General features: G+C 43.3%; 1 protein-coding gene across 1 annotated transcript in view; it reads right to left on the reverse strand.

Moving 5' to 3' along the window:
- LOC135207215 (C-signal-like) overlaps positions 1-23,223 on the reverse strand; it is a 35,991-nt gene extending 12,768 nt beyond the window's left edge. Inside the window, exons 1-4 of the mRNA XM_064238826.1 lie at positions 23,008-23,223; positions 11,510-11,561; positions 2,020-2,210; positions 716-865 (exon numbers count right to left, since the gene is read on the reverse strand). Of these exons, the coding sequence (XP_064094896.1) occupies positions 716-865; positions 2,020-2,210; positions 11,510-11,561; positions 23,008-23,139 (525 nt within the window). The 5' untranslated portion in view covers positions 23,140-23,223. The remainder of the gene's footprint in view (positions 1-715; positions 866-2,019; positions 2,211-11,509; positions 11,562-23,007) is intronic.
- Positions 23,224-23,600: the final 377 nt, after the last annotated feature.

A 23,600-nucleotide genomic window follows, 5' to 3' on the forward strand; every position in this document is an offset into this window, starting at 1 on the left:
CTAGATGAAGCTTTCCTAACCTTGTCCTTCTCAAGTTTTCTTACATAAGAAGAAAGCGCCTTCCATTCTTCTTCATTCAATTTTCCACATTCATTACAAGGGTTAATAAATGAGCAGTCATTCCCCCTACACCTCATGCATACTGTGTGAGGGTCTACTGCAGCTTTCGGTAGCCTCACCTTACAATCGCTAACAGAACAAACTCTGAACATAGTTGATTTCTTAATCTCTAAATCAGACATAATGAAATTCCAAGAATAATCAAAAGAATAATAAAAAACCGGTCCACAAATCGCAAATGCCAAGCCAAGGAGCAGGTACTTCACCAAAAATCCGATGAAACAATCCAGGGCGAAAACGAGTAATAATCAAAATCGAGAGGTATCGACAACAGATGTAGTCGACACCGGCGACAGAAAATATATGACTGGAAAAGGGGGATTGGTTCATACACCTGCCACCCAGCGGCGGGTGGGGTAGATCACCTGACCTACCAGTCGCGTTCGCCGCGAGTTTTGAATTCTGTCGTGACGTCAGAGACGTAAGCTAAGTATATATCTGGCAGGAAAGTTCATGTACAAAATTGACTTTTGCCTTTTAGTTACTACATTATCAAAAATATCACCAGCCCTAATTTAGTTTAAACAATTTTTGGTTAAGTTAAAAAAATATATACTTCAGCACTGCTAAAAACTAAGGCAACTGCTGTACCTACTTTGCTTGCCCTATATGGATACAAGCCGCCTTGCTCATTTGCTCCAATTGAACCTAAAATGGAGGATATGTTGATAATGGCAGCTCTCTTAACACTCAATGTATCATGTGCTGAGTCTGAAGCAGCTGTGCTCATGAGGGGAAGAAGAGCCTGTAATGATGAATACAGTATGAGGATGAAGAGCCTGTCAAGATGAATACAGTATTCTAAATTTACATGTTCAGAATGAACTTAGATTTCCAGCTATAAACATTATACATATACAGTATTAATAATTTCTTTATGTAGTTTGACCAGACCATTGAGCTAATTTATGTAGCTGCCATATGGCTGTCCAAAAGAATTTGTCTTTATTAATTATATGGTTTAAATTGTATTTATTGAATTAAATCTCTTAAAAAATTTAGATAGTAAAACACAGAAGTGCAAATGGAAGTAATAAAATCATCCAGTACCAGAAGTCATTCATTCATTCAATTATGCACTTGTATTTCCTATGACAATAGCTGAAATACTCTCATCTGACTATACATAAGGTCCTAAGAAAATTACAGAAATCACTAAATGGAGTCTCATTACAGCAATGAATAGCCTTGGTCCCAGTGCCTGACCTTAGGTACTAATTATTTACATCATACAATCATTGGCATCATGCTGATCAAGTGATGTTTCTGGCACTTCATTAAATACTTTCACTTTATTGTGTTCTAGAATTACTGGACAGTGTCTTGTGCAACACTGATTTTGACCTTTTACATATGTTGTTTGTACATCATTCTAAATACGTATGTACTTTCTACTTTACCAGGTGTTTCCTCTCCTAAATTTATTCCTACTCAATGTCTTCATTTTACTTACCTCTTACAGTGTTCACACTGGTATGTTGTAAGATCCCATATTATAATTCTTGATCTCTTCAGCATTTTCTTGGGCTTTCTACGTCTCATATCGATACCTTTAACTTGCAACATAAGTTGTTTTTCACATGCCTCACCCAGACTTAATAACTTACTTCACTGCTTCTGTCTTGCCTCCTAACCATACGGGAATCTATCTAATTCTGTATTCTACCACTCTCACATGTTACTAAATTACTATCTGCCTTCACAAATCAGGAGTTAATACAGGCTAATTTGAAATTTGGTTCCATTCAGAGTACATATTCTCCTTCTTCATTCCTTGCTCCAAATCCATGGCCTTTTTCTCAAATGCTATTAAATTCATCTTATTTTAAAGAAGTAACCAGACTTTAAAATATGCTGATTAATGGCAATATTGACAATGATAGGTGCCAATACAAATACCTTTGTGAGCATCAATGGAGCAATGGTATTAATCAATAATGTGTCAGACATCTGCTGCCATTTGACCATATTAATTCTTGTAGACTTGGGTGAATAACCAGCATTGTTGATGAGCAGATTCAAACCTTTACCCCCAACAAGTTCTTGAACATGACTAACTAATCCACCATAACTACTTTCATCTGTTACATCTGAAAAAAGAAATAAAAATGGACTTAGGCATAAGAAAAGAATATAAACATCTGACTTATACTGTACAGTACCTGTATTGGGAAAAAATCTCAAATCACTACAAATGAGAGACCATCAGTGAACTATCATTGCATATGGTTTTGGTAAGATGGTCTCCTACAAGTCCTCCTCAAGAGTTGGAAAATAATTTTAAATGCTATTTGATTTCTACTGGCCCGACTTGATATTCTTTATGTCAGTTTCAGAAGTGTTAAATCCATTTGGTAGTTGATAGCACATTACTAATGGGATCATTTAAATAAAAACCTGATCCATTATAATACAAAACTGACAATGATGTTAAGTTTCATTAGGATGAAGTAACTTGAATGCATATATCTCTTGGTTTTCAGAAAATAGTATTTTATGTAGAATAACACTAAGAGAAATTACAATTTTTGTAATTAGTTGTGCACTCTATAGGTTAACAAGTCCTACAATAAGTGTGGTTTCTAAAAAAATTTCTTTTAAAAGATCCATGCTGCTTTCAGAATAAATAATACTATATGTACATACATCAGAAAACCATGACGTTGGGCAACCACATTTTTTCAGACTGTAAAGACTGCAAGCACTAGTTATATTGGTTGAAAAACTAAACTGTTCCAGGAGAAATGCAAACCATAGGATTTCTTCAGCGCAAGTTGGTGCAGTCTCTGAACTTTGAAACAATGTTGTTATTGGGTGATTCAGGAGGGTGAATGAGGGAATACCCCTCACTCACCCTTCACCACTAAGTGCTTTGTTTTTGGCTGCCATGAAAAGCAAACATTTTCTATCTCTCTTTTTCTCTCTTACACCTTGCTGTTACTGGATGGTTGATGAGTACATTGCTCTCTATTATGAATCTGGCTTTGTTTTTTTTGCGTCTTTTTGGATAATGGATAAAACCAGAACAAAGACTGTGAGGGGCATGGGTGCCCCTGCAGGGTGAAAGTGTCACCTGTCTTTCTCTCTGTGAAGAGTGAGCTGGTTGGTCCTCCTTGCAGTAGGGGAAAGTTTGGCATGAGGAGGAAGGAACTCATCATGAGGGAACAAAAAATGTTAGCAGCCTTATATTTTGGTCCTGGTAACTTCGGGCCAATAGTCCAGAGGAAATTCAAGAACTTGTAAATTCCTGGAACTAAAGGCAGTTTTTCTAAGTCTATATGCCTTTCAATCACAGTAGTATCCCAGAGAAATAAAGGAGGCTGAGAATCCCCAGGCAACAGATTTTGGATATAAAATTTGAACTGTAAGCGATAGGGACTTCACACGAGGTAAACTCACTCAACTAATATTTCATTTTTAATTTTTTAACCTATACATATTTAGATTTTCATTTTACTCAATCTTATTAATTTTTTTCTTTTATTATTACTTTTTCATCCTACTACGGGCCAGAGACCTCCCATTTGGTACCCAGATTTGTTCAAGCATAACATCATCTTGGCAGATTACTACCATACAAAAATAGGTTTTTATCCTCAAAATGGTCTCTTCATTCAATTCAAGTAATGCTATGTAGAGACTGTGAAGTAACTCACATAGCAGACTGTGAAGTAACTCAGTCTTGAACTTATTCACCTCACTTCTGAATCACAAGCTACCAAAGTCTTGAACTTATTCACCTAACTTCTGAATCACAAGCTACCAAATTACTGCTTCTTTGTACGTGACTTAGCGTCATGGTCAAATGATGTGATTATGGCCCCATGGGACAGTCTAAAGCTGTACTCACTTCCTCCTAACTGTTATGCATTATTAGTACTAAAAAGCTCTGCTAATCTGTCAGCACCCACATGATTCTAATAGTTCCACTGTGAGCTTAACAAATGTTGTTTTCAGATCTCCTTATGGTTTTGTTATATTTGCTGGTACCACTTCCAATCTAAAAGAGATTGCTATGCCAGCCCCACTCCTGGCAGTTTTACAAGAGCTTATGCATGCTCCAATTTCACATTTGAAGGCTATTAAGCAGGGTCTTATCAGGAGAGGCTTTTGGGCCAGTTGCCCAGGTACTACTAACTCTTCAAATCAGTCTACAGCCCAAATGTATCAGTCCAAGTGGCACACCTTTACAAACAGTTTTTTTTTTTTTTTTTTGACAAGCTGATCCTATCCTTGCCACTAAGTGCAGTTCCTCATCAAGTCAGACACTGATTTGGTCACAATCACAGAATTAAGCACAAACATACTTAGAATATTAATCCCAACACACAAGCAAAAACTGTATAAATATCATCCAGAACAGATACAAATCACAAGCAACGTAAAGTTGGTCCTGTAGAGCAGAAAATGTTTATTTTACGCTGGATGAAGAAAAATTCAGTGACCAGCCAGGTGATTGTGCTTCAAAGATACTCTGACATAGGATGAGGCTTTGCATGCACTACTTCACAGGAACAAACAACCTTATCAGTTATTGTATCCTTGATGAGTGGAAACAAATCAAATATGATATTGTTATGATACAATAAAGTTTCATACATACTTACCTGGCAGATATATACATAGCTAAGACTCCGTCGTCCCCGACAGAAATTCAAATTTTGCGCCACTCGCTACAGGTAGGTCAGGTGATCTACCGGCCTGCCCTGGGAGGCAGGACTAGGAACCATTCCCGTTTTCTATCATATTTTCTCTCTTCCACCTGTCTCCTGCGGGGAGGCTGGGTGGGCCATTAATCGTATATATCTGCCAGGTAAGTATGTATGAAACTTTATTGTATCATAACAATATCATTTTCATACAATCAACTTACCTGTCATATATATACATAGCTGATTGGCACCCTTTGGTGGAGGGTAAGAGACAGCTACTTATGGAATATGTTGTAGGTATAAAATAAAACCTTGGTTCCTACCTGATTGGTGGTAGACTTCGGGTGTTTGCCCAGTAGTCTGCATCACCTCAAGAAACTTTAGCGAGATATATGATCTATGGCCAAGAGTTCTTGTGGGTCTGCCGATGGGGTCTTATCCGCTTACTCGGCAGAGCCTGAAAGGACTTTGTCAATGGGTGCTGATCCACTTATATGACAATACACCTTATGAAGGAGCATACAACCAATCCCGACCACCTGATCCTAACCACATGTTAGAAATAAAGAAAGATTGTTCCGAGTTATCCCCCGAACTCTTCACAACAACCATAACTCAAAAAACACAATACGCACACATACATAATTTTCAAAAAAAATTTTTTTATACTCATCTAATTAGATATCACAAGAGTTTCTTACTGAACAACAGAGACGGCCGCCCGTGCAGCACCAAGTCCTTTTTGTTAGAAGAGACTCTAGAACATATCTAAAAAGAAGGTAAGTATATACTTAAGGATTGGTGTTGGCTCCCATACCCAGGATTGTATCCGCCGATACGAAAGGACCCAGAGAAAAACATTTCTCATAGGTCACACGAACGTCTCTCAAGTAATGAGATGCAAATACTGAGTTGCATCTCCAAAATGTCGTATCTATGATGTTTTTAAGTGACATATTCTTCTGAAACGAGAGAGACGTCGCTACTGCTCTCACTTCATGAGCTTTCACTCTTAACAGTCGGAACTCTTCGTCAGGACAGATCTTATGCGCGTCTGTAATGATGTTTCTCACAAAGAATGCAAGAGCATTCTTGGACATCAGTCTTGTGGGGTCTTTTAAACCGCACCAAAGACCTTGCCTAGAGCCTCCCATCTGGTGCTTTCTCTGAAGGTAGAATTTCAGAGCTCTTACAGGACATAGAGACCTCTCTGCTTCTCTGCCTACGAGACTCGATAAGCCTTTAACTTCGAATGACTTAGGCCAGGGATTCGTGGGATTCTCGTTTTTAGCTAAAAACAGGGTTTTAAACTAGCAAATAGCTGAGTCTCCCTTGAATCCTACTTTATCCTGCAGAGCATGTAATTCACTAATTCTCTTTGCCGTAGCTAAAGATAATAGGAATAGGCATTTCCTAGTGATGTCTCGAAACGACGCCAGATGAGGAGGTTCGAACCTTTCGGATGACAGGAACTTGAGTACCACGTCTAGGTTCCAGTTAGGAGGGACCGGTTCCTTAGACTTTGAAGTCTCAAAGGACCTTATGAGATCGTGGAGATCCTTGTTATCTGCCAGATCTAATCCTCTATTCCTGAAGACTGCCGAAAGCATACTTCTGTATCCCTTTATTGTGGATACAGCTAGATGAGATTCTTCTCTCAGGAATAGAAGGAAATCGGCAATTTCCGCTACAGAGGTAGTGGAGGAGGACAACTTCTTAGTTCTGCACCACCTTCTAAAAACCCCCCACTTGGACTGATATACTTGTCTAGTGGAGGTTCTGCGGGCTCTCGCGATCGCGCTTGCAACTTTACGAGAAAACCCTCTCGCTCTGACGAGTCTTTCGATAGTCGAAAGGCAGTCAGAGCGAGAGCGGGGAAGTTTTGATGATACCTCTGGAAGTGTGGCTGTTTGAGAAAATCCATCCTTCTTGGGAGGGATCTGGGAAAATCTACCATCCACTCCACCACCTCCGTGAACCAGTCTTGAGCCGGCCAAAAGGGGGCTATCAATGTCATCCTCGTCCCCTTTGAAGCCACAAACTTTTTCAGCACTAGTCCCAGGATTTTGAACGGAGGAAAAGCGTAGACGTCTACGTGAGACCAGTCTAGCAGGAAGGCGTCTACCATTAGAGCTCTGGGGTCTTCCACGACCGAGCAAAAGACTGCCAGCCTTTTGGAGATGAACGTGGCGAAGAGATCCACATGAGGAGTCCCCCACAGAGACCAGAGATCTTGACACACATCTTCGTGTAGGGTCCACTCTGTGTGAAGGACCTGGTTCCTCCTGCTGAGCCTGTCCGCCCTCACATTCCTTTCTCCCTGAACGAACCTTGTAAGAAGGGAGATGTTCCTCTGAGACGTCCAAAGTAGAAGATCTTTTGCAAGTTCGTAAAGGAACAAGGAGTGAGTCCCTCCTTGTTTCCGAATGTAGGCAAGTGCTGTGGTGTTGTCCACATTTACTTGAACTATTTTGTTTGAAACAAGAGGTTCTAGACTCTTCAGAGCCAGGTGTACGGCGAAGAGCTCTTTGCAGTTTATGTGCCAAGACACCTGTGCTGCTTCCCAGGTGCCTGACACTTCCTTCGAGCCTAATGTTACTCCCCAACCTTTCTCCGACGCGTCGGAGTACAACACTAGGTCTGGGTTCTGGATTTTTAGAGAGATTCCTTTGTTCTCCTTCAGAGGGGGCAACCACCATTCCAAGTGCGGTCTCATCTCCACTGGAATGGGAAAGGCGTCTGAAAGATGTCCGGTCTTCCAACTCCAAGACCTCTTGAGGAAGAATTGAAGCGGACGCAAATGAAGTCTTCCTAGTGGGAAGAACTGTTCGAGCACGGAAAGGGTCCCTAAGAAGAGAGAGACTTTCTGCAAACCTTTTGCGATTCTCTCTTGCGAAGGAAATACTCGAAAACCCCGAGAATCCATCTGAGTCCCCAGATAGACTAAGTTCTGTCTGGGGGTCAGCTGTGACTTCTCGAGGTTTACGAGTAATCCCAACGATCTGATCAGGTTTAATGTCAACGTAAGGTCCTCCAAGCACTGTCTCTCTGATCTGGCCCTGATGAGCCAGTCGTCCAGATACAGAGATATTTACACCTTTGAGGTGAAGAAACCTCGCCACATTCTTCATCAGGCTTGTGAAGACCTGAGGAGCTGTGGAAAGGCCGAAACACAAGGCTCTGACTGAAAGATCCTTCCCACCGTCATGAAACGGAGGTACTTCTTCTATGAAGGGTGGATCGGGACGTGAAAATAGGCGTCCTGGAGATCCAGAGACACCATCCAATCTCCTTGTCGCATGGCCGCAAGGACTGAGGCAGAAGTCTCCATCGAGAACTTCTCCTTCTGAACAAATTTGTTCAGAGAGCTGACGTCTAGTACTGGTCTCCAGCCTCCCGAGGCCTTCGCAACCAGAAAAAGGCGATTGTAAAACCCCGGGGAGTTTTGATCCAGTACTAGCTCTATCGCTCTCTTGTCCCACATCTGATCCACCATCAAACGAAGAGTATCCCTCAGCACAGGATCCTTGTACTTGGCTGACAGTTCCCGCGGTGTTGAAGTCAGGGGAGGACTGTCCAGGAAAGGGATAAGATATCCTTTCCTTATTACAGACATTGATGAAGCGTCTGTATTGATACGTGCCCAGGACTCCACAAATCCCAGGAGCCTGGCACCTACTGGTGCTTGGAGGAGAGAAGCATCACTTTCCCTTTTTAAAGGGACGAAAGGCAGACCTACCTCTCTTCTCAGGAGCCTTCCTTCTTGCGGGAGCTCTGGAGGTCGGGCCACCTCGAAAGGGCTGAACTGATGTACTCGGTCCTTTCTTTTCCGTTGCAGTAGCAGGTTTCTTCTTCCTAGCTGACTGGGTAAGAAGGTCTTGAGTCGCCTTCTCAGTTAATGAACGAGAAATGTCCCTCACTAACTGAGAAGGAAACAAAAAGTCCGATAAAGGAGAGTATAGTAGAGCTGCCCTTTGAGAGTGGGAGATAGCTTTCGTCAAAAAGGCACTAAAGACTGTCCTCTTCTTAAGAAGACCTGCTCCAAATAAAGAGGAGATCTCAAACGAACCATCCTGTACCGCTTTGTCAATACAAGACAGAATACATAAAAGGACTTCTGGGTCGAGTCCTTCCGAATCATGGGCCTTCTTGGACATCACCCCAAGGGACCAATCTAAGAAGTTGAAAACTTCTAATACATGGAAGAGTCCCTTGAGGAGATGATCCAGCTCTGAAATGCCCCAAGTCACACGGGCAGAGTTCAAACCTTGCCTTCGAGATGCATCGACTAAGGTTGAAAAGTCCGCTTCTGCCGAAGACGGAAGAGAAATGCCCATATTCTCTCCCTTCTGATACCAAATGCCCCGTTTACCAGCGAGTCTCGCTGGGGGCATGCAGAAGACCGTTCTGACCAACTCCTTCTTTGACTCCATCCAAGAATTTAAAGAATGAAGAGCCCTCTTCATGGAAATGGCGGGCTTCATTCGAAGAAAAGACGAAGACTTCTTCGCCTTTGCGCTCGAGAACAGAGAGCGCGGAGGAGGAGCGGCAGGGGTCAAATCGTCTCCATACTCTTCCAGAAGCAGGGCTGTTAAAACTTTATAGTTAGAAAGTCCTTCTCTTCCCTGATACTCGTCTTCCGAGTTTTCCTCCAACTCGGGGTCTAGAGGAGTTTCTGAAGATAAATCAGGACGTCTTTCCTCTGGGGGAGACAAACTCCTGATAGGAGAGGGACTGAGGGAATGATATTCCTTCCTCTTCAAAGTCTGAGCTTTAAGAGAAGCTTCCTTCTTGGTAGGCGCCAAAAGCCTAGACTTCACTCCATAAACGGATGACGCTTCTCGTCCGCCAAGCGTCCTGGCTGACGCCTCGCGTTTGTCTGATTGTTGACGTCTGGATGACGCCTCGCGCCTGGAAGACGTCTTGCTCTCAACTGGCGTCCTGACTGGCGCCAAAACCTTGGCTGGCGCCTCGCGCTTATATGACGCCTCTGTATGACGCCTCGCGCCTGTATGACGCCTCGCGCCTGTAAGACGCCTCACGTCTATCTGGCGTCACGTCTCTGCCATAGGGTTCCCTAGATCTCGATCTAGAAACCGAAACTTCTGCAGTATGTTTGGAAGACGAAGCTTCAAGTCTGCAAGACGCCTCTCGTTTAGCAGGAGAGAGAGGACGAGTCTTCTTGATTGGAAGCGAAGCGTCCTTCTTCCGAGGAGGATCTCTTGCTAACACTCCCACCAAAGAGGCTAGCTGTTCTTGTACAGCTAGGAGAATTTTCCTTGAAGCTTCTCCCACGTCATCTTCAATCGGGGGAGAAGTAGAAGGCAAGCGTTCTGCTACGTCCATGTAAGGTGACGCTGACGCCACCTTCGCCTTTTTAACAGACGAAGGAGCTTCATCTGAGAAGCGCTCCGGGCTTGAATCCAATTCAGGTTCTCTCAAATGCCATTTCAAAGGCCTAGAAAGGTCCGAATCCTTCCACCCTCGTTTAGGTGAGGGAGAGGGAGAGGAGGAGAAACACTCTTGCAGGACGCTTTTTCTATAGCGGCCCTGAGCAGCCTGAATCGAAACAGAGCCTGCTGAAGGGACGTCTGACCGTTGGGGATTCCCCACGACCTCCTTAAGGCTTTCGACTTTCCTTCTCCTCTGGGCATGGGAGCTTGGAAGAGGTCTAGGCCTGGGAGCGTCGCAGGGACGATCAAACGCCCCTCCACAACACTGGGAGAACTCACTTCACTGTACATTTCACTTTCACTACCCTTACCTTGTAAGTCCGCCATTTTGGACTTCATCTTATGAATAGTGGCTTTCAGATCGGCGATTTCAGTGGCCGATTCTGAAAGTAAAGCTTGTGAAGTCGACATATAGGGAGAATCCAACTCATCAGGATTAGATATAGGGTCAATTAAAGGCTCAATAGGCCTTGTACTCACACCTTTCAAACGTCTAACCCTATCTCTCTCTAACTTCTTCAAATAAGAAGTTAAAGTCTTCCATTCTTCCGCATTTAATCCCTCACATTCATGACAGGTATTAGTAGAAGAACACTGAAACCCCCTACATTTACGACATACAGTGTGAGGATCAACCGAAGCCTTTGGTATCCTCACCCTGCAGCCTACATTCACACACATTCTCACACTCACATTTGAGTCAGACATACTGAGAAAAATCCAAAAAGCAAGTCCAAAATCAGTCCACAGTAGCGAATGCCAAAAACCACGATCCAGATACGTCACCAAAAAGCCGAGAAACGATGATCAAAGGTTGAAATAAGAATCTAAGTCAGGAGGTAGTAACAACAATGTTGATACCACCGGCGACAGAGAAAATATGATAGAAAACGGGAATGGTTCCTAGTCCTGCCGGCCCAGAGGGCAGGGCCGGTAGATCACCTGACCTACCTGTAGCGAGTGGCGCGAAATTTGAATTTCTGTCGGGGACGACGGAGTCTTAGCTATGTATATATCTGACAGGTAAGTTGATTGTATGAAAATTTAAATTATAATGAAATTCTCAATGGTTATGTAAGCTAACAATTGAATAGTTGTAGCACCTTTTGATTATTAAGCATGAGTAAAAGAAGAGGAATCTTATTTTTACATGGTCATCTACAACAGACAAAAATACTTATAGTATATACTTCTTTTCTTTAAGATTTTGTTATTGCGAGACAACAATGGAATTAAGTATTTTATATTCATTGAATAAATTACACACAGGACAACGCAACTCACCTAACTGGGTAATGTGGACATTTCTGTGTTCAGTGGATATATTCTTCAAGTCCTGAAATAATAAGCAAGAAATTATTTGACTGGACTTCACCTGAATAAAAATCCATAACTGTGAAGGTGTAAATTAAGGCATTTACACAAACATATAGTACATAAGGAAACAGAATCTGGTAAAAAAAAAAATGTAATTTAAATAGATCTAACTTTAACTAAACATGCAAAAATTGAGCCTGGCAGTGCTGCTACAGAAATATATTTGGGAACTAATGATATCAATAATTGAACTCACAGAGTCAAATAGAGTAAAAGCTACTAAATGCCTTGATTAATGTGTTCAACTACAATATTAAAATGATATTGTTATTTTACAATAAAGTTTTGTACATACTTACCTGGCAGATATATACTTAGCTTACGTCTCTGACGTCACAACAGAATTCAAATCTCGCGGCAAACGCGACAGGTAGGTCAGGTGATCTACCCCACCCGCCGCTGGGTGGCAGGTGTATGAACCAATCCCCCTTTCCAGTCATATTTTCTCTTCCACCTGTCTCCTGAGGGGAGGCTGGGAGGGCCATCAATCGTATATATCTGCCAGGTAAGTATGTACAAAACTTTATTGTAAAATAACAATATCATTTTTGTACATGAACTTTCCTGCCAGATATATACTTAGCTGATTGACACCCTTGGTGGAGGGAAAGAGACAGAGCTAACAAGGAAAAAGGGGAAACAACATCTGTTGTAGGATACTAACAAACCTTGGTTCTTACCTGATAAGGCTGAAGACTTCATAGGTAATGTCTATTAGTCTGCAAAGCCTGAAGAGCTACAGCGAGGGCGTGACCTACAGCTGAAAAGACTCTTTGGGTCTACCGAAGGGATTTGATATCCACTTACTCAGTAGAATCCAAGTCGGATCATGTCAATGGGGATTCGCCCTCTTAAATGACAGAGCCTGACCACTACCAATGCAGGGAGCTCTAGCACAAACAGATCACCTAACCATTCTAATGTTAGCAATACGAATAGAAAGAGATGCCTACCCGCATCCTCTTTCAAACAACCATAAAAACACAATACAAACAATAAGGGATAATTTTTTTACAAAGGATATGCTTCAGCTCCCTGCCCCAGCACCGAATCCGCCGATACGTACGGGCCTAACGCGAAGCACTTATCGTAAGTAATCTTGACGTCTCTAAGGTAGTGGTTCGCGAATACTGAATTGCATCTCCAGAATGTTGCTTTCATCAGATTCTGGAGTGACATATTCTTGTTGAAAGCCAAGGACGTAGCAATGGCTCTTACCTCGTGAGCCTTGACTTTCAAAAGCTTTAACTGATCCTCACCGCAAGCCAAATGTGCTTCCTTCACGAGGCTTCTAATAAAGAAGGACAAAGCATTTTTAGACAATGGTCTACTGGGATCCTTTACAGAGCACCATAGTCTGTCCTTAATGCCCTTAAGAGACTTCTTCCGCTGGAGGTAGTATCTTAAACTCCTAACAGGGCAAAGAGTTCTTTCCGGCTCTTCCCCTACCAGGGGAGCTAAGCCTGGAACCTCAAAACTCCTTGGCCAAGGATTTGAGGGGTTCTCGTTCTTAAGGATTTGAGGGGTTCTCGTTCTTAGCTAGAAAAGAAGGAAGGAAGGAACAAATCACGGAATCTCCTTTGAAACCTACCCTTCCTTCTAGAGCATGAAGCTCGCTAACTCTCTCGGCAGATGCTAAAGCCAAAAGAAACAGAGCCTTCTTCGTAAGATCCTTGAAAGAAGATGACTGGGGTGGTTCAAACTTCGAGGACCTCAGGAAACGAAGAACCACACCTAGATTCCAGCTCGGAATTTCAGTCGAGGGTTTCTTGCAAGTTTCAAAAGATCTTAGCAGATCATGTAGATCTTTGTTGTTAGAGATATCTAAGTTCCTCTGCTAAACACAGCTGCTAACATGCTCCGATATCCTTTGATGGTCGAAACTGCAAGACCGCATTTTTCCCTGAGAAAAACCAGGAAATCTGCGATTTGGGTCACAGAGGTACTGGAAGAGGAAAGCTTCTGGTTTCTGCACCAACGGCGAAAGACGTCCCACTTCGACTGGTAGACTCTAAGAGTAGAGGCCCTTCTAGCTGAGGCGATAGCCTTCGCTGCCTTAGCTGAAAACCCCTTCGCTCTGACAAGACTTTTGACAGTCGAAAGCCAGTCAGATTGAGAGCAGGGAGGTTTTTGTGATACCTGTCGAAGTGGGGTTGTCTGAGCAGATCTACTCTTTGTGGTAGAGCTCTTGGAAAGTCCACCAGCCATTCCAGTACCTCTGTGAACCAATCTTGGGCCGGCCAGAATGGAACTGGAACCAATCTTGGGCTGGCCAGAATGGAGCTACCAGCGTCATTCTTGTCGCTTCCGAGGCCGCAAACTTCCTGAGTGTTTGACTCAGAATCTTGAATGGAGGAAAGGCATAGACGTCCAGACCTCTCCAGTCTAGAAGGAAAGCATCCACTGACACTGCTCCTGGGTCTGAGATCGGGGAGCAGTAGAGGTCTATCCTTTTGTTCTTTGCTGTCGCAAATAGGTCGATATGAGGTCTGCCCCATAACCTCCACAGGTCTTGGCAAACTTCTGAGTGCAGAGTCCACTCCGAGGGGAGCACTTGATTCCTCCTGCTCAGGAGGTCGGCCCTGGACATTCCTTTCTCTGTACGAACCTGGTGAGGAGAACGATCTTCCTTGCCTGAGACCACAACAGCAAGTCCTTTGCTGTTTCGTACAGGGAGAAGGAGTGTGTCCCCCCCCTGCTTTCTTATGTAAGCCAAGGCTGTGTGTTGTCCGAGTTGACCTGAACTATAGCATTTCAGACGTGGGGCTCGAAGGCTTTTAACGCCAACCACACTGCCATCAACTCTTTGTTGTTGATGTGCTAGGACACCTGTTCCCCCTCCCAGGTGCCTGACACTTCTCTTGACCCTAGGGTCGCACCCCAACCCGTCTCCGACGCGTCGGAAAACAATACTTGGTTCGGGTTTGGCATGTACAGAGACAGACCTTCTGCAAATCGGAGAGGGTCTGCCCACCACAGAAGGTCCTTCTTGATTCCTTTTGATATCATGAAGAGAATTCCAGATCTAGAGAGAGACCCCTCCAATTCCGGTAAAGGAGGAATTGGAGAGGTCTGAGATGCAACCTTCCTAGAGAAACGAATTGCTCCAGCGAGGAGAGTGTCCCCAACAGACTCATCCACTCCCTCGCTGTGCATGCATCTTTCTCTAGGAAGGTCGTTAGTTTCTCGCGGCAACGAGCAATCCTCTCTGGTGACGGATATGCCCGAAAATCCGGAGAAACCATCCGAATCCCCAGATATATCAGCTCTTGACTGGGGATTAACTGTGACTTCTGGAAGTTCACCAGAAGCCCCAGCGAACTTGCTAAAGTAAGTGTCTTTTGTAGGTCCTCCAGACATCGTTCTTGTGAGCTTGCTCTGATCAGCCAATCGTCTAGATAGAGAGACAGCCTCACTCCCTCCAATGTAGCCACTGCGCTACATTCTTCATTAAACCCGTGAAAACTTGAGGGCTGTCGAAAGGCCGAAGCACAAGGCCCTGAATTGGAAGATCTTCCCTCCCATCATGAATCTCAGAAACTTCCGTGAAGAAGGATGGATAGGCACATGGAAGTAAGCGTCCTGAAGATCTAGGACACCATCCAGTCCCCTGGACGAAGAGCCGCCAACACTGAAGAAGTTGTCTCCATGGCGACTTCCTCTTTTTCTACGAAGACATTCAGGGCGCTTACATCCAGAACCGGTCTCCATCCTCCTGAGCTCTTGGGAACTAGGAACAGTCTGTTGTAAAAACCCGCAGAATGAGGATCTTTCACTAGTTCTATCGCCTCCTTCTCCAGCATAAGATCTACTGCTAGAGAGAGGGCTTGATTCATGATGGGTCCTTGTACTGGCTACCAACTCCCTCGGAGTCGTCGTCAACGGAGGTCTTGATAAGAAGGGAATGAGGTAGCCTTTGCGGACAATCGAGAGTGACCAGTTGTCCGCCCCTTTCTGGGCCCAGACGTCGGCAAACTTCAGTAGTCTGGCACCCACTGATGTCTGGAGAACTTGAATACTACTTCTTCCCTCTGATGGATCTAGAGAAGGTCTTCCCTCGTTAGCTGGTCTAGATCCTCTAGAGGAAGAAGCTCTGGCAGGAGGGACTCCTCGAAAGGGCTCCTGCCTAACTGGAGTCTCTCTTTTGGTTTTAGCCTGGAAAGAAGTGTGAGGCTTCCTGGTAGACTGGGCTAGCATGTCCTGTGTAGCCTTAGCTGAAAGGGCACAAGAAACATCCTGAATGATCTTCTTAGGGAAGAGTTGAGGAGAGAGCTGAGAATACAGGAGAGAGGCTCTCTGAGCTTATGAGATACTGATTTCGTCAGGAACGAACAGTAAACAGATCTTTTCTTGATCACTCCCGCTCCGAAAAGGGAAGCTACTTCACTCGATCCATCTCTCACTGCCTTATCCATACACGTGAGAACACTGATAAGGTCCTCAGGTGAAATGGAATCCGGGGTCTGAGTCTTCTTGGCCAAAACGCCAAAGACCAGTCTAGGAAGTTAAATACCTCCAGGACTCGGAACATTCCCTTCAACAGGTGGTCAAGCTCATTCATCCCCCATGTCGTCTTAGCAGACATGAGGGTTAGAGCGTCGAGAGGAATCCACCAGTGAAGAGAAGTCCGAGTCTGCCGAGGAGGGATGAACGAGGCCCAAGGGTTCTCCAGATTCAGACCAGGCAATCTAGGCTTTCCAGTTAGCCTTAGCAAGGAGGGAAAGAGAAACACCAGTCTTCCCTTTCTCTTCCTTCGAAAGAAGCCACTCACCAAAACCTCTAAGGGCCTTCTTCATAGAGATTGCAGGCTTCATCCTGACACAGGATGAAACCTTCGAAGTTTTCGAGGTCGAAAATAACGATAGAGGCGAAGGCGGGGCGACAGGAGAAAGGGCGTCTCCGTATTCCTGAAGCAACAGGTCCGTCAAACGCTTATATGAGGAAACGGAGGAATCTTTCAGAATTTCTTCTTCCGAGGGATCCTGTTCTTCTTCCGCCGAAGATCCTTCACGATCCTTACGAGGATAGGCGGTCTTGTCCTCAGCCGAGAGTCCATCCTTGGAAGAACGTCTGGAAGAACTCTGACATCTAACCGGGGAAGTCATAACTTCCGTTGAGAGTCTGCCTGAAAACTCCTTCTTATCAGGATGAGGGCGTACTCTAGGCTCTTGGCGCCTAACGAATGCAGGGCGAAAATCTGGCGAAAAGCGCCTACTAGGCGAAATGCGTCTATCAGGCTCCTGGCGCCTGTCTAAAGGTGAGCGGCTGCCTGGCGAAGAGCGCCTGCCTTGCGGGAAGTGCTTATCAGGCTCTTGGCGCCTCCTGCGAGGAGAGCGAATCTCTGGCGACGAGCGCCTACCAGGAGAGAAGCGTCTGACAGATTCCCGGCTCCTAACTCGAGGAGAGCGAAAATCGGGAGAAGAGCGCCTTGTAGGAGAAGAGCGTCTACCAGGCTCTTGGCGCCTGCTAAGCGAAGGTGGGCTGCTGACGGAGAAGAGCGACCTGCCTCTAACCGAAGGGCGTCTGGTCACAGAGGAGAGCGGAAGCCTGAAGGTGAGCGGCTACCATGAGAAAAACGCCTACCAGGCTCCTGGCGTCTGCCAGCGGGAGAGATCCTGTCTCGAGACGAGCGCCTGTCGGGAGAGGCTAGTCTACGGAAGCAGAGCCCTCGTCCGACGGAGAAACGATGTCTGCAGGAGAGCGCCTGTCTGTTGAAGAGCGACTCGTACTACGATCCAATCCTGGAGATGAGGGCGGTTACGTGACGACTAGCGTAAACCTGGAGAGAGCGCCTAGAATTCTTTACCGGGAGCGAGACGTCCTTCCTACGACGAGAAGTCACAATCAATGAGTCAGCCAGAGCCGTAATCTGTGCCTGCAGACTAGCCAAAACACGTGTAGGAGATTTAACAAAGTCCTTCACGGGAGACGCAGCTCGATCCTTACTAGGAGAGCAAAACTCTAAAGAAATCCACGGTTTCTTCACATCCAATCCAAGATCTTCTGAAAAAACTTCAGGGCTGGAGGAGGGGAGAGCGGAAGAAGCCTGCCAGGCTCTCTTCGAAGGCCGAGAAGCTTCCGAGGAGCTCCAACCACGCTTGTTGCGAAGGAGAGGCAAGGCGAAGACGAGAAGCATTGCCGTAAGACTTCTCTCTTGGCGCGATCCAAGGTAGCCTGGGAGCGAACATCAGGCGCTACCGAGGGGACGCCTGACCGGTGGGGGTTCTCCCTAACCTTCCTGCGGCTTTCGACTTTCCTCCTCCACTGGGTCTGGGAGTCTGGAAGAGGTCTAGGCCTAGAAGCATTAGGGAGCCGATCAGACGCACCCTCCACTGCACTGGGATCACTGCACAAATCACTATCACTCTTACCTTCTAGCACTTTAATTTTCAACTCCATGCTGCAAATAGTGGCTCTCATAGTGTCCACCTCCGAAGGCGCATCTTCGGGTTCGATGCAAGGAGCAGGGGCTGAAACTGGTAAAGGCGCTACGTCTACAACAGGGTTATCAACTTCAACTCGCTAGCGCGAGACCTACTAGAACTCCTAGATGAAGCTTTCCTAACCTTGTCCTTCTCAAGCTTTCTTACATAAGAAGAAAGCGCCTTCCATTCTTCTTCATTCAATTTACCACATTCACTACAAGGGTTAATAAATGAGCAGTCATTCCCCCTACACCTCATGCATACTGTGTGAGGGTCTACCGCAGCTTTTGGTAGCCTCACCTTACAATCGCTAACAGAACAAACTCTGAACATAGTTGATTTCTTAATCTCTAAATCAGACATAATGAAATTCCAAGAACAATCAAAAGAATAATAAAAAACCGGTCCACAAATCGCGAATGCCAAGCCAAAGAGCAGGTACTTCACCAAAAGTCCGATGAAACAATCCAGGGCGAAAACGAGTAAGAATCCAAAATCGAGAGGTATCGACAACAGATGTAGTCGACACCGGCGACAGAAAAAATATGACTGGAAAGGGGGATTGGTTCATACACCTGCCACCCAGCGGCGGGTGGGGTAGATCACCTGACCTATCTGTCGCGTTTGCCACGAGTTTTGAATTCTGTCGTGACGTCAGCTAAGTATATATCTGGCAGGAAAGTTCATGTACAAAAGCTGCTTTTCACATCTGAAAGCTTGATATACCTGTACTAAAGACTCTCCCAAGCTTACTATCATCTAAACAAAACTGGAAAAATACTCTGTAGATTCAAAATTAAGAGAAAGTATGTACTTGTAGCTTAGACCACTTTCAATGTAAGGCACAAATTTAGGCCATGACAGTTCCTATGAAAGCCCCAAAAACTCTCTCCCCCCAAACTGGCAACTGTATCTCAAAAATGAAATATTTTTTTTGTAAAGTAGATTGAAATTGTTAACAGAATAGTACTAGTTATACTGGTAAGCAAGTCTGGTGAGTATACAGGGGTGAGGAAAAGTTCCAGCCACTCAACCTGGCTGATTCCTCACTTTTTCCTGTAGTTTGAGAGGTGAGACATCTAAAAACTGAAGCTTTGTATATCTTGGAAAAAGAGACAATCTATAATATGATTTTGATTTTTCCTGGATATCCACACCAGTATTCTATATAGGAGTATTCTGGGAACAGCCAGAAATGACATTTTTTTGTTAATCAATTTGTATTTTTCATAGCTAACAAACCTGAGGTCTTATCAATAGGATAATCTTTTAGCGCCAGCTGGAAACCAGTTAAAAACAATAAAAGATTTTAAAGCAAAGAATCTGTGGCATCTGGCACATTGCTTGTTAACAAGGTACTATCTAACAGGTAGTAGGTACATCAGTGAGGAGAAATTCAGCACTTTTTCTTCAGCATCAGGGACTATGTGGGGAAAGCTGAAGTGGGATTGTGATAGAAGACTGGTTTGTACAACTAAGAAAAATGCAAAATATTTTAAACATTTCTATTTATGCCTACAGAATACAAACCATAGCCTGTATTATATATAAGGCTTATAGCCCTTACGTTAGAGGATTATCTCAAGGAACTGACTAGTGGTGTTCTTACTGCCAACCAGAAAAATTTTCCTGTCACAATAATCAGCGGAGGAAAGAATGACACCTCTTTAATACCTTCTTCACAGCCTGGCAACCTAAAACAGAGGGTGATATGGCTTTGTGCCTATGAATTTTTTGTTTTTAAACTTAACTCTAAAAAAAAATGTATGACTTATTCTTACTTTACCCAAGAAGTCCAGTTCAGTAATCACCAATATTATTGCAATTAAGACCAATATAATAATGCTCTACATCTGTTCATTCAGACATGATACACAAGGCTGAGCAGCTTATCAACACGCTACAATGAGGCTCAGGATAGCAGAACAGGTCTTAGGAGTGAAATCTTGATCCAAACCTTTCCCAAGGTACAGTGTGAGTTTAAGCTGTAGTGGACAAGAAATACACCCCATTCTGAAGGCTGGAGCTTATGAGAACGGGAAAACTGTTTGAAGCCTCTCGCCAAAGAAGGCATGTGAGACACAGCAGAGTCGCATGCGGTCAGAACAGAGTTCTGACTTAGACACTGCTGCTTTGATGCTCTTAGAATTGGTAGCCACAGAGCAGGGGTAAGAGAAAATAAGGCACATGCACTACCGATGTAGTGGCATTATACTGATTATGTTTGTATATAATGAAATAGCCTATCTTTTTTTATTACATGCATGATTTTATTACTGTATGTATGCTTATATTTTTTATTTCATTCATTTTGTTGTATTTAATATTTTTTTGTCTTTGTCAAACCAAACATTTCAATTTTGTTTATGTTAAGCCTTTTTCATTTTAGATATGATTGCTGAAGGGTTCACCCCAGAAATGCTCCCTTGAATTGACAGAAAGAACCCATGGTTGTGATGTGAATATACAGTATTTTTATAAGGATTATGTAAATGTATATATAGATTATTATGCAAAGACAATTAGGTTAAGAAAGGTGACATACTAAGTTGTATTTTTTTGATACGCATCAAAATCTGAATAAGGGTTAAGGTTAAAAAACTGAGTACTAATGTATTTTGATTCATATACGTATGTGTTCTCAGAGATTTAACTTAGCTGGCTGGTTAGCTAGGTTGGTTGATGAATGAAAATGGTACTGTCATTAAATTTGATTGTCTAATCTGCACAAGGTTTTTTGTAGACCATAAAGTATTTTTATAAGGCTTGTGTTTTTCCTTAGCCTTTTACATTTGGTTATTTCTAAAAATCACTCATTGATTTTGAATACCTCAATGGCACTAATTTCCTCCTTTGAACATCTCCATAATCTACAACATTGCTCTCTGGCATCTCATGCCCATGTAGTGAGCCATGCACACGAAAGGAGGCAGAGATCAACGATGAGCTCTCCCTCCAATGGGAGTACTCAGACTGCGTATGCTCTGGAGAACACATAACCTGTAGCAAAAAGGTTGTGCTGGCTCTCCCCTATGCACTCACAAAAAAGAGCAAGGAGAACCTCCCTCATTGCTGGAGTGAACATGGTTTGTAGACATGCAACATGAATGGGTAGTGTGTGGCCCCTGCTCTACGACTCCTTGGAACTGCATACCTGATCACCAAACTGAGCATGCGCAGAGCAAGTGAAGTGTACAGGCTTCTTCAGTTGTGAACTCAAGAGTTCATGGGAGGACAAGGAAGGTGTGTATGCCCTGACACAGGCACATTGATACAGCATCTCCACTCTCTTCTGAGAAAGGCAAGCAATCCTAAAGAATCTGCCTGGACTTTTATTGAGGCAAGGCATTAGACTTCCCATTCATCTTTCACCTACACAGAGGAAGAGAGTTCAGGGACAAGGAGGACTACGATGAGTTCAACAGAAACATTGAGGAGTACAATGCATGCTTCTTCCCTTCCTTCTTGTGAGTCCTGCTTGCCTGCCACCTATTGGGCTGGTCAAGGACAGAAATGAAGACATAAAATCACTGAAAGATTTGCTTCATGTAGAACTACTGCAATAGGAGGATCCACAAACTTTGCAACAAACAAAGATGACAATTGGCAGCTGCAGACAATACAAGTGAAGAAGGCTAAGGTGTCAAATCCTTCTTCTCCTACACCAAATTGTTGAGGTGGCTATGAAAGACTAACAACTTGGAATAATCAGCAAATGCAATATCTTCCACAGGTACTGCAACAACGTCAAAACAGTACCTGGAAAATTTGCCTAATTGCGGTATTTTTCACAGAGAAATATTCACAGATTACTGTATTTTCAAATAATTTTCATGACTAAATGCACTTTTTGAGATAAACCTATTAAAAAACTCAAGTAAGCATTTTTTAATTTTTTTGTGTGTTTCAACAATCAAAATAGGCAGTTCTAAGTATTTTTAGAGGGGTTTTAAGTTTTCATGGGTTTTGATTATTTCCAGGGGGGTTTGGTACCCATCCCCCGCAAATATGGGGGGGGGTCTACTTGTAAATAGTCCATATCTATATATATATATATATATATATTATATATATATATATATCATAATATATATAAATATATTATATATAATATATATATAGATTATATATTAATATAATATCTATATATAATATATATTATATATTATATATATAATATATATTATATATATATATATATATATATATTATATTATATACTACACAGGCAGTCCCCAGTTATTGGCCGACTTGGTTAACGGCGATCCGGTTTTATGGCGCTTGTATAGCGCCATAACACAGCAAATTCCGAACACCATAACATACCAAACGGAGGCGCCATTACTGGTTATTGACATCATAAATCGCTGAGTTTCAGTTAGCTAATTGTGGTTTTCACTTATCAGCACCCTGCCGAGAACGAAACCCCCGCTGATGGGGTAAATTACCAAATGGCCACCTCTACCATAGAGCGACCACGTTCCCTAAAATTGGAAATTATGGCATTAGCCTAATTTGTGACTTGGGAAAAAAAACTTACTTCGAAAGGAAAGAAGAGGTCTTCAGGTGTTGCTTCAATGGATGCTGGCTCTTGACTAATGTCTATCCTGGGTTACAGGACATGTTAAAGTATTTTTTCGGGAAGGTGGTCGCACTACAGTAGATAATAGGCTAACTAGTACTATAGGCTAGTATAGCTAGCTAGGTCAGGTTAGTCTGGGTCAAGCAGACCAATACAACGGGGACTCCTCATTGGTAATTACAGCCCAGCATACCCCACGAGAGGTTAGATTAGCATGTCTCCCTGTAACTGTCATTGGCACATCATGTTATATAAATTGCCAGGTAGTAACTGTTAATGGATACGGAGATGAAATGAGCGTTGTTTCTTACGGAAGTCTGAAATGGCACCCTACGACTGACATTAAAGTGGACTACCTCTACCCAGCCACATCGTAGGCCGTCTGACTTTATACTTACCTCAGCTTTATCCGGCGTTCTACAAGTGGCGATAATAAATTCCGGGGGGTTCTCATGGGCGGCGAGTTGTTTCACTAATTCTAACCCCAATCCTCTATTGGAACCAGTTATCAAAACACTGCGAGCTAACATCACGTCGAAGGGCCGGCATAAAGGTTCCGCTACAGAATGGTTCCAGGTTCGCTGTTGCCTATGTTGTTGTTGTTTCTCTTCTTCTTCTTCTTTAGTTTAGTAGGAGACGTGGCTTCTTTTTCCGGACCAATGTAGTAATCCCCTGCAAAATCACATCAGAAATACAAAGATTAGTCATGCAAACTTTTATTTGTGGAGGAATATTAGTTAGTTAATATCGCATGTGTTAGCAGTGAAGGTATGGGATGAATCATGAGTTTTTCTAAATCACACGAGGCTCGTTCCAAATTCGTTCAAACAATATCCATGCTCCCCCTCTATTGATATTGTTTATAATTTGTATACAAAACACATTTCTTTAATAGCTACATAATAACCTCTTATGATTTTAAATTGTCCTATCTCAAATATCACTGTCAAATGCCTTACACTTCGGTTTATTCAGTGGCTAAATTGTTGTT

This window comes from Macrobrachium nipponense, chromosome 32 (assembly GCF_015104395.2).
Source record: "Macrobrachium nipponense isolate FS-2020 chromosome 32, ASM1510439v2, whole genome shotgun sequence".
NCBI lineage: Eukaryota > Metazoa > Arthropoda > Malacostraca > Decapoda > Palaemonidae > Macrobrachium > Macrobrachium nipponense.